The sequence below is a fragment of the Acomys russatus genome, chromosome 28 (assembly GCF_903995435.1).
Source record: "Acomys russatus chromosome 28, mAcoRus1.1, whole genome shotgun sequence".
Lineage (NCBI taxonomy): Eukaryota > Metazoa > Chordata > Mammalia > Rodentia > Muridae > Acomys > Acomys russatus.
Genome location: NC_067164.1, coordinates 18103069 through 18114726, shown reverse-complemented (window position 1 = coordinate 18114726; position 11658 = coordinate 18103069). Strand labels below are relative to the sequence as shown.

The 11658-nt window shown below is 43.4% G+C and overlaps 1 protein-coding gene across 1 annotated transcript; it reads left to right on the top strand.

The window, feature by feature from the left end:
- Positions 1 to 2366: 2366 nt before the first annotated feature.
- Positions 2367 to 4447, top strand: Cxcl11 (C-X-C motif chemokine ligand 11). The gene is made up of 4 exons (XM_051170438.1): positions 2367 to 2573; positions 3852 to 3978; positions 4080 to 4152; positions 4391 to 4447. The coding sequence occupies exons 1-4, from the start codon at positions 2513 to 2515 to the stop codon at positions 4430 to 4432; spliced, it is 303 nt and encodes a 100-aa protein (XP_051026395.1). The 5' UTR covers positions 2367 to 2512; the 3' UTR covers positions 4433 to 4447.
- Positions 4448 to 11658: the final 7211 nt, after the last annotated feature.

Sequence of the window (11658 nt, the reverse complement as noted above, 5' to 3'; positions counted from 1 at the left end):
TGGTTGTCCTGGACTCGCTTTGTAGACCAGGCTGGCCTCGAACTCACAGAGATCCACCTGCCTCTGCCTCCTGAGTGCTGGGATTAAAGGCATGTGCCACCACACCCGGTGATCTTTTTTCACTTTACTCAAAGAAAAGAACAATGCAATGCAAGACACAATGAACAAGAAACTTAGAGATGTTTCCATGGGGCAACATCATGGCACCTGCTGTGGCTCTCTAGTCCCAACTGTCTTAGGGTGAGCTGATGTCATGGTAGGCAGTGTGTACTAAACATGGGATCCATGTACTAACCAGGCCTTCCTGTCCACTATGGCAGTTACTGAGCACAAAATGACCACTGAGCGCTTGGTATATGACTAGTTCAATTCGAACACTTAATAATAAAAAAAGTCAAATCCCATTTAATGCCCACTGGGCAGTAAAATAATCTTTTATGTTTTGAGTTACATAAAATATGTTGCTTAAATTCTTTTCAGTATTTTTTTTTTTTAATGTGGGTACTAGAGAGTTAAAATCACAGATGGACTTTACATTATTTCTGGATAAGCTAGGCAAGGACAGTCAGTTCTATAAAATTAGAAGAAATAATCACTACATAATATGAACATTAGGATGCTATTTTAAAAATAAGTAAAGCCCAGTCGTGCTGGCACGTGCCTATATTCTCAACATCTGAAAGGATGAGGCAGGAGGACAGTCACAAGTAAGGCCATCCTGAGCTCCATAGCAAGAGACTGCTTCAAAAAAAAAAAAAAAAATCATGAAGATAAGACACGGTGATAAACAGCTCAGAACAGGAGGTTAGCTAAACCTTTCAGGTCAGCCACAACCGAATTTTACAGCGAGAGACAGAGGACTTGACGGGTTTCTGAAAGAAAGCCTTTCTCACGTAACACCACAGAACACACTTGTTCCAGTGGGAATGAGTCAGGCCAATCCGAAAGACCTACTCCACACATCTGCGGGGGCAGCAGGCACCATGCACCCAGGGCAAAGGTGACAAAAAGCGAAGTGCACGAGAAGGAATTTGGATTACAATATTTGGAAGAATGCCAGGGCTGTGACCTACACTTGAACAGGAAGGAACAGTTGTTGTACTTCTGTAAAAGGATGGCACTTTCCCGGAAGCTGGACAGGAAGACAGGGGAGGGGGGGGGGGGACACCTGGCTTACCCTCAGGCTGTGATTGTCCTTAGGTGCAGGCCCTCTCCCGGATCACCGGCTTTTACATCTAGCACCTGAAGTCCCAAAGTGAAGGCTGAAATAAACCTTCTTCGGCATTTACCCTGTGATCTCTCTAAGGGAAAATAGACATGGCCGTATGCATACTGTGGGCACAGCCCCTACCCTTCTAGGATGACACAGGGCAACAGGAGCCACCCTACACACCACCAGTATCACCCCTAGGGAGGAACTAGACCTGTTTTCACTGTCTTCTTGTTCCTGCCATCTCCTGAACTATCTACAAATACAGAGCTTGTCTTTGTAGGTGATGGTGGTCTTGAATTCATGGAGATCTGATGGCCTCTACCTCCCAAGTGCTGCAATTAAAGGTGTGCGCCAGCAGCAGCGCCAGCAGCCTAAAGTTCTTTAAAGAAAAAAAAAAGATCCCTGGATTCGTTTTTTTTGTTTTTTGTTTTGTTTTGTTTTGTCTTGTTTGAGACACGGTTTCTCTGTGTAGCCTTGGCTGTCCTGGACTCGCTTTATAGACCAGGCTGGCCTCGAACTCACAGCAATCCACCTGCCTCTGCCTCCCGAGTGCTGGGATTAAAGGTGTGTGCCACCACGCCCGGTGATCCCCTAGATTTGACCTCACTAGATTTTATAAGTGACACACCTAAAATAGACTCAGAAAACTGAAGAGGAACAAGAAGAGACCACGATTTTGTTTTTATAGTCCTTAATAGACTATATACAAGTATATGTGCCAAGAGATGCTTTGAAAAAAAAGAAGAAAGAAGCAGCTTTAAAATTCAAAAAGAAATAGACACTATGCACAGGCATGGGGAAGAGTATTTCAGGCATGAAGTTGGAAATAAAATGATGTAAAGTTAGATGAAGGTCACGAAGGTCTCGTGGTATGAAATAACATATACTTCAGCTGCATGTCCTTTTGGTAGCTGTGTGGAGGATGGAGGAAGGCCTTCCTGAGGCGGTGGGAGTCACTGGCCAGAACCACTAGACAGTCAAAGGCATTTATAGGAAAAGTCACCTGCAGACAGCCACTCCCATGTGGACAGTGAGCTACTGTGCGTGCACAACGCTCTAGTTCCCAAAGACTTTCACATTCCAGCCACTCTCTTTACTCGGGCAGGCAGGAAGAGGCCAGGCACTGACTTGAGGACAGAACAGAAACCGTAGGAAACAAGAAAGCTGCATGAGTCAGGAAGGGAAATTCCTGCTTCTCCACGGTTGCTGGTCTATAAGATAGATGCTCCCGGTACTCCCTAGGTTCAGTCTTCCTGCTGTTCTCTGAAGAGAGCCATCCAAGCCAAGGCAGCAACCAGGATGAACACCAAGGGCATCGCCATAGCCTTGGCTGTGGTCATCTGCGCTACGACTGTCCAAGGTATATGGTGTCTTTTGCTTCTGAGCCTGTTTACTTTGTTATTTATCGAATGTCTTTTCTCTAAAACATGCAGTCAATTTATTTAACTCCACACATTGGAAGTTCTAGCAATGGCAGCAAATGTTAGAGATATTTAAATAAAATGACTATTTTATTTCATGGATGATAAAATTTATGGGTCTCTTAATTTTTTGACAATTATCTAGCAAGAGCCTTTAGCTCTCAATGTCTGTTCGGAGAATCTTATATGGAACTATGTGTCAGTGTCCTGAAAATTTAGTGTTTTAACCATGAGACGATTAATTTAGTATAAGCAATATTTTCACAACAGAGAAAAGGAAATTTCTCTCTGGGCTGATGGTCATGCTAATTTTGTCCACGTCTTGTCAGTGCATCACTTGAGGACATGAGTGGTTTAAAGGTCATGTGAATGCTGACAACTTTCCAGAGGCCTGCCCTCAAAGAATACTGTTCTAAGTAGAAATATTATGACCATTTCCCCACAAGCTGAGCCTAGAGCTGTGTCTCGTGTGCCCTGGTGGTTCTTACGTGATTATCACAGCAGAGCTGGGCTAATGAAGAAGCGGGCAGCCAATCATACAAGCCTGGCTATTTTCAGAACTCTTATAGGATAACTGCTCTTTGTGGTTTCTGGAAGCATCTGGAAGCTCTCAAAGACAGCTTGTCTTAGCTGTGGAGGATCCCGTGACTTAGGATAGTCTTAATCTAGAATCAGGACCCGGAAAGACAAAAGTCAAAAGAATTATTCATTATTTGCTCACTTAGTAAAGAGCAGATAACTCTGGGAACTATATGTGTATAGTTCAACCAGCTGCAAAATAATTTAAAATAAATATAGAAGAAAATAGCCACTTTGTTCTACTCTGTGTAGTTGTTATTTAAAGTATGGGTTACTCATATCATACGTGATTTCAGATCTTAGGAGGTGGAGTTGAGGTAGGGTAACACTGAGCTATGGGGCCTGCTGTGTCGTGCTTCAAGTGCAAGGTCACCCTGGGCTTCACGGTGAGCTGGAGACAAACCCTGGGCCAAATAACAAGTGAATCCTGTCTGAAACCTAAATTAAGGAATTAATAAAAATTAAGACATGAAATAATCAAGGGCACAGTAAATTAGCATAATGCAGTAGTATCCTACATTATGTTACAGGAGATTCAAAACTTAATTTCAATCTGCACAAATGAGATTAGCCAAAATGTCCACTTTGCAGGGTTGGAAGTCGCAGCTGCGACTAACCAACGCTGTGGTCTGTTCCAGGCTTTGTTATGTTCAAAAGGGGACGCTGCCTTTGCATAGGCCCCGGAGCCAAAGCAGTCAAGAGGGCAGATATGGAGACAGCGGCCATACTTTACCCCAGTAACAGCTGTGACAGAACTGAAGTGATGTAAGTACTGGCTTGCTGGAGATGACAGTGGTGTAGGTGGCTTTGTTTTGTGGATGCTTTCCCACCAGAGTCTAAGACATATTTTGTGTCTTCCTTAACAGTATCACCCTGAAAGCAAATAAAGGACAAAGGTGCCTGGACCCCAGATCAAGGCAAGCGCTCCTTATACGGCAGGTAGGTTGCCAGGCTTTCACATCAGGATGTGCTTTGCTTCCAAGGGCTCTGGATCACTGCAAACAGGAACTACAGGAAGACCTTGTTACAATCCTAACAGAATCTACAAGAAGCATTTAGGGGTCCCTGGGTTAGAGTAACATCCTTTTCCTGCTACGTTGTTTTTACAGGTCACCTTTTTCGTTACTGAGGAAACGAAATAACCCAGTAAATAAAACTCTTTATTTTCTCATTACAGACAATAGAAAAAAAGAATCTTTTAAGGCACCGGAAAATATGAAGTCCTGAGGTGGGGAAAAAAAAAAGAAGTGACTGGCAAATTGGAAGCATCTGCCCGTGACCAGTCACATATAAATTCTGTGCCAGGAACCTGACCCTCTCCTGTCTAGGAATATGCCTCCGTGTATTACCGGGTTACAGAGCCTTCTAGGAGGTTTGACACTTCTAACTATTCTGCTTGGCTATGAAAATATTTATCTGTGTCTGTTTGTGTGCTCAGTCCGTATTACCTTCTGTGGTTACAATAGATACATTGTAACTAGAGCCTGGCCCAGCGCTGCACACAACGCATCTGTGTGTGCCGTAAAACATTCCTCGGAGAATTTTTCATGCAAATAAACATTCGTTCCCCACATACCATGACGCACATAAACATCTAGGGAGACGTTTCCATGTAGCATCTTGTTTGTTCATTTAAAAAGCAAATAATGACTACTATTATATCTGATAATTTTTTTCCCTAAAAAGGTAGAGAAGGGGGCTGGACATGGTGGCACATGCCTTTAATCCCAGCACTCAGGAGGCAGAGGCGGGTGAATGGCTGTGAGTTCGAGGCCAGCCTGGTCTACAAAGTGAGTCCAATACAGCCAAGGCTACACAAAGAGACCCTGTCTTGGGAAAAAAAGAAAAGAGAAAAGAAAGAAAGGAAAGGAAACAAGAAATCTATGTCAGGTCAGTGGTAGTCATAAAGGAACACAAAGCGATTCCTCCTAGTCCACCCCCACGCCCTTGTCACCTTTGGTAAATCCCTTATCTGTGACTTTCTGAGTTGAGCCACAACGAAGACACTGAAAGGAGATTCCCTGCTAAGCACAGCAAAGACTCAGCTCCGCCTTGTGTCTGCTTGGATTTTGAACGTCAGCCAGGACACAAAGCCACACGTATCAGGAAGGAGCCTGAAATAGCCGCAGTGACATGTCCTAATAGCCGGCTTGAGAGTCATTATAAAATAAATCAACTACTTTTAGCTGAGGATTAGCAAGGAGTTTCCAACAATCTCTGAAATGGCCTAAACATACAGATCACGTTGTAGGAGGACGTGCAAAGCAGTGCCTGCAACACAGACAATTAAAAAAGAAAGATATCAACTGAATTCGAAATGTACCAAGGAGGCTCCACTCCTTCCAGCATGCAGTCAGGACTGAATGCGTTATGCAAAAAAAAAAAAAAAAAGTACCGCATGCATTCTCACTTGTATGTTTGTCTGTTCTTGCCTTTCATAAGTTAAAAAGTTATATGTACACAAAATTGTTTTAAATAGGTATTCTTTGTCATATATTATTAACAATTATGCATCTGGGGTTACATAATCATTTCTTGGGCATAAAGAAGTTGCAAGTTGAAACATCTAAGAAGCCCTGCTTTAGTCTCCCTGTGGATCCTTCAACTACCAATTAAATTTATTTATTTTTTCATCTGTCAAAACCTCTGACTAATTATAGCACTAACTATAGCTGCATGAATATTTGGAAAATGAAAATATTACTGGATTACAATCTGGTGTATCTACAGATTCAAGGTTTGCAGATTCAAGAGACTCGGGTAAAGGGGAGGGTACTGCCTAATGCGCACAGGTGCCTGGCATAGGGTGGGGTGGGGCTGGAGTGGGGCCGGGGTGGGGCTGGGGCAGGGGCAGGGCCAGGGCAGTGGCACAGTGCTGGGAAAGCACTCACTGCCAATGAACTCTAGAGTTTAAATGGCTAAAATATAAGATTTATGTGCATTTTATCTTAATAGAAAGGGCTAAATCAATCAGATAATGATAAAAAGCGGAGACAGGAGTCAAGAAACATACTGAGGGGATGAAATTTGATGAACAGTGCTTGCATGTGGCATGGGCCTCAAAGGCTCTCATTTGAACACCTGGTCACAAACTGGTGGCCCTGTTCTGAGGGGTTGTGGAACCAATGGGACACAGGGTCTAGCTGGTAGGTAGGTGTAGGGCGACAAGGACAGGGCCCAGCTCCTCGCTGGCCCAAGCTCTCTGCTTCATCATCTTCGGAGATGTGATCGAGTTGTGCTACAAATCCCTGCCCCCACACACAGTGCCACCATGCCTTGAACTGTGCACTGTAATAAACCCATCTTCAAGCTGTCCTTTGTCAGATACCTGGTCATAGTCATAAAAGCAAGGGGAACACTCTTTTGTTGCTGGTGGGGCTGCAAACTCATACAGCCAGTATGGAAATATTCCTCAGGAAGATAGGAATCGATCTACCACAGAGACATTTGCTCAACCATATTCATTGCTGTCTGTTCATAAGAGCTAAAATTTGGGGAGGGGGGAACCTAGATGTCCTTCAACAGAAGAATAGATTAAAAAAAACATGGTACATTTATACTATAGAGTATTAGCTGCTTAAAAAAAAAAAAAAAAAAAAAAAAAGACATCATGAAATTTGCAGGCAAATGGATACAAGTCGAAAAACTCATCCTGAGTGAGGTAACCCAGACCTAGAAAGATAAATATGGTATGTATTTGCTTTTATGTGGTGAGTAGCCATTAAACAAATGATAGCCAAGCTACAACCATAGACCCAGAGAGAGAGAGAGGTCAGGGACAGAGGAGGGGACTAGGAGGGACACATGGATCTATCTCCCTGGAAGGGAGAAATAGAATAGATTTTATGGGTAGACTGGGATTGGAGGGCCATGGGGTGGGTGGGGAAGTGGGCAGGAAGGATAAGGTGAGGAGGGGGAGGGGAGACAGGGTTGACGGAGGGAATGCAGGGAAAGACACTAGAATTAAAGGGCATTTTGAGGGGTGGTATGAAAACCTAGTGCAGTGGAAACTTCCTGAAATATATGAAGGCGATCCCAATGAAGACAGAGTTCCCACTAGCCATCTCTTGTCACCAAACGAAGCTTCCAATAACAGGACTGAGTTACACCCAATTGAGATGTTGGCCAAAGGGGGTGTCATGGAAATCTCCAAACAAGCTAGGCTGTTGCCAAAAGAATAGACTGCTCTCCGCAAACTGACAGCAAGACCCCATTCGTGAAGACAACATCCACAAAACTCATTGAATGTGGAGAGATCAAGCTGGTGCCTGCATAGAGCCCCCCCTCCATGCTCTAATCTGCAAGCTATGAAGAAAAAAAACCACACACACACACAAAATATGCTAGGAAATTGGTGGCACAAAGCTTGTGGAAGAGGCCAAGCAATGTCTGACTTGATTTAAGGCTACTCCACAAAATGGAACCCACAACTGATACTGCTTGGATCACCAAGAACCAGAGACTAGATATCCCAGAGATTTAGGGTAAAACCAAACACTACTGTTCTGCTAAAGGAACACAGTGCCAAAATGACTCGTAACAGTATCCAGCTGTTCCCGTAGTTCTGTGCCTGCTCAGCCAACACCAGGGAAGCTTCCTCCTGCAGCAGATGGGCATAGTTACAGGGACCCACAGCCAGACTTTACGCAGGGGGAGAGAGACCATGAACACATAGATCTAAGTGGGATATCTCCATCAAATTTGTCCCCTCAGAGCACAGAGAGCCCCAGGAAAGCAGGCAGAAAGAGTGTAAGAGCCAGAGGGTACGGAGGACACCAGGCAAACAAGGCCTTCTAAATCAACATGAACTCAATAGAGCCTGATGCAGCAAGCACAGGGCAGGCACCTGTCTGCACCAGGGCCCCTGGGTGTGTATATATTACAGCTTTCAATTCAGCATTTTTTAAATGAGACTCCTAATATGTTAACCAATGGGTCCCTGATTTTTGTGTCTTGTCTTGGGCTCGCTTCCTTCTGTTGGTTTGCCTTTTTAAACTTCGAGGCAATCGTTTTTAATTGCATCTTATTGTATTTTATTTTGTCATGTTTGGCTGTTATCCCTTAGATGCTCATTTTCTAAGGAGCACAGAGAGGGAGTGGGGACAAATGGGGGGCGGGGGGAGGAGGAACTAGAGGGAGTAGAGAGAGGGTTCGGAAACTGTAAACAGGACATATTTATGAGAAAATAATCTATTTTTAATAAAAAGGGAGAAGAGCAAAAAGCCTGAGCTAAGTTAGTATAAGATAAGAGCAAATCTATGCCGAGGAAACAGAACTCAAAGCTCCACAGAGTCCCAGTGAGGAAGCAGCAGTGACACCGCACTATTGCATTATGGATCTATACAACTAATTTTTAGAACATGCAGCTGCCCACTTCCACACTGCATTTTAAAAATTTTTTCTGTCCACTGCTACCTACTTATGAGTTCTTTTCATTTATAATATAATTAGTGTATGCGTTGTCGGCTTGTTTTCATTTATAATAGAATTAGTGTATGTGTTGTCCGCTTGGTTTCATTTATAATAGAATTAGCGTATGCGTTGTAGGTTTGACTTCTGCAACAATGTTTAGAAGTTTGTCACTTTAACATTACAGTGCAAGATTCCTTGTTGAAAAAAAAAAATCTGGAGGGTGTGGTGGCGCACGCCTTTAATCCCAGTCCTGGGGGGAGGGCAGAGGCAGGAGGATCTCTGTGAGTTCGAGGCCAGCCTGCTCTACAAAGTGAGTCCAGGACAGCCAAGGCTACACAGAGAAACCTTGTCTCGAAAAAGAAAAAAGGAGGAGAAGGAGGAGGAGGAGGAGAAGAAGAAGAAGAGGAAGAAATCTCGAATTCACAGCTGTGTCTTCTATTTTCTTAGACACCCTGTAGGACATAACTCCTGCTGACCGTGGTCAGGCAGACTGAATGAGAGACCTGCTTCCTCAGGGACAATTTACATTTCTAATGTTGTGATAAGCAATGTCCTGATTTATTGATTCAATGTTCCTTTATTATCTGACAGAGGCAGAAAAGAAAGGTACCGAAGACAAGCAGTGTGGCTGTGAGGCTCAGGAACTAGACTGTCTTGGTTTAGGCTGGAGTCTTGGGAGGCACCATCACTGAGCTGTTTAAAACAGTCCAAGTCTTTAGTGAATTGAATAAAGCAGTACAGCCCGGCACAGGTGAAAACACGCAGCCAGTGTTGACTTTACTGTAGGATTTTAATAAATTCTATCACTAAGTGGTTTGCATGGATAATTAATATGGAAACAGCCACCTTTCAAACTCTGTATCAAGAGCTCATCTATGTAGTGAGAGTCCCTGGGATGCGTAGCCATCCTGTTCTAGAGGAGGAGAGACAGGGAAGCAAAGCCACAGGGTGAGAACGCTGGAAATCTGAGAGAGGCGACTGTCACCTGTTCTCTGCCCGGTCCTCCAGTTTTATCTCCTACAACTTTGGCTATTCCATTTATTTCATTAGCCACAATTTTCCTGGGTCTCTCCTTTAGTTCACTGATGCTCTCTGAATATCAAGGTTAATTTAAGCCCAATTGCTTTGCTGACTCAAAATATGACCACAGCTTACTACCCCAGGTAGTGTTGGGAACTTCCTAGTACTTCAGATGTATGGTTCAGGAAAATGCTTGTGCGGTTCCATTATCACACGGTTCTTCTTTGTTGTATGGAAACAGGGGCCTCACTGTGTAGCCTAGAACTCATTATGAACTAGAGACTGGCCTCAAACTTGTGGCAACCCGCTACCTTAGCATGCTGAGTTCTGGGGTCAAAGGCATGAATGACCACATGACTACAATGCATTTTTCCTTGGCTCTCTCTTCTAGGAAGGAACCAGGAATCTAAATAAAACACTATTCTTGCTGTTTCCCTGAAAAAGAGCTGTAATGGTAAATTATTATGATTAGCTGTTAGGATTTTGAGACATGGTTTCTTCCTTTCTTTCTCTTTCTTTTATTTTGTTTGTTTTTTTTTTGTTGTTGTTGTTTTTGTTTTTCGAGACAGGGTCTCTCTGTGTAGCCCTGGCTATCCTGGACTCACTTTGTAGATGAGCCTGGCCTTGAACTCACAGAGATCCGCCTGCCTCTGTTTCCCAAGTGCTGGCGACATGGTCACTGTCTAAAGCTCAGACTGGCCTAGAACTCATTATATGCCCTGGCTGGCTTCAAACTCACACCAGTCTAACCTTCCTCAGCCTCTCCTGTGTGCAATGACAGACATGTGCCACTGCACCTGGCATTATTTTTTAAATGGATCTCCGCTATACAAATTGGTTTGTCATTTAAGATAATGACACATACACTTCTGTCTCTAAGCCATGCATTTGCATACTCAAGTTCATAACATGACGATGACCCATGCCTGTTCCACCCAAACCAAGGTCATTAAGTAACTCTAAGTGTATCGGTCTATTTCTTTCCTAATCTATTCTTCCAGATTCAACACAAACACCCTCCTGAGCTCTGTTTTTGAATGTGTGATAGAATGAATCCATGGAAACGGAAACTAAGGTGGTTTGGTTTGGTTCGGTTTTTTTCCTAAGACAGGGTGTCTCTGTGTTAACAGTCCTGGCTGTCCAGGAACTTGCTCTGTAGACCAGGTTAACCTTGCACTCACAGAGATCCCCCCCCCCCCGCCCCGGAACCCAGGGCTGGGGTTAAAGGCGTGCCACTGCAGCTGGCTTGCAACTAAATTCTTTAACTCTTATTTTATTTCAAAGTGAGCCCCCAAACAGTGAATACTAGCAATGTAAATGCACCAAAAGCCTTGGGAATTTCTGAAAGAAAAAAAAATAAATTATAAGTTATCACCTTCCTTTTCTTTTTTTTTTCATTTAAATACACCATGCAGGGTTGGCAGTGACTGGAACATTAGCATAAAACCTGCCATCAGCTTTAGTGCCACAAAGCATAGACACAGTGGCGTGCCTATAGCCGCTCATGCAAATACATATGCCCACACAAGACACTGTTTGGCTTTGGTTTGCTGAACTTTGTCAAAGAGGCAGTCATGAGCTATTTAACACAGTGTTATTTTAGTTGGTAGTATCTTAGATTCGTGTACACTTGGTGAAGACAAACTTTGCTTTCTGCTTGTTGGCTTCATTATAAGCATCATCGCTACTATAAAATAATTTTATATAACATCTTGAAATTATTTTGCTACTCATGTAAATGCCCCCCCCATCACTATATTACCTGCTAGTCATCTCTGACTAGATGTTTTTTAAATGTGCTACTTTTGAGTTTCCTGTGCAATTTTATCATCTGTAAGATTTTGTCTTCCTGTCCCCCTTAGCTTTAACCTTCAGGATAGGACCCAAAGCACACTGCAAGGGTTATCCTTGCTTTGTGAGTTCACTGCGTGCTATCACTTATCCCTTCAGTAAACTGGCTTACCAGTAGAAGCCCTTTCCCATTAGTAAATGCTATATGAGTGAGGTCTTCGG

Excerpts from the sequence above, each read along its gene's own strand:
- Cxcl11 (XM_051170438.1), top strand. The coding sequence starts at position 2,513 with ATGAACACCAAGGGCATCGCCATAGCCTTGGCTGTGGTCATCTGCGCT. Across the intron at positions 3,979-4,079 it reads TGTGACAGAACTGAAGTGAT|TATCACCCTGAAAGCAAATA; the intron begins GTAAGTACTGGC and ends CTTCCTTAACAG. Across the intron at positions 4,153-4,390 it reads AAGCGCTCCTTATACGGCAG|ACAATAGAAAAAAAGAATCT; the intron begins GTAGGTTGCCAG and ends TTCTCATTACAG.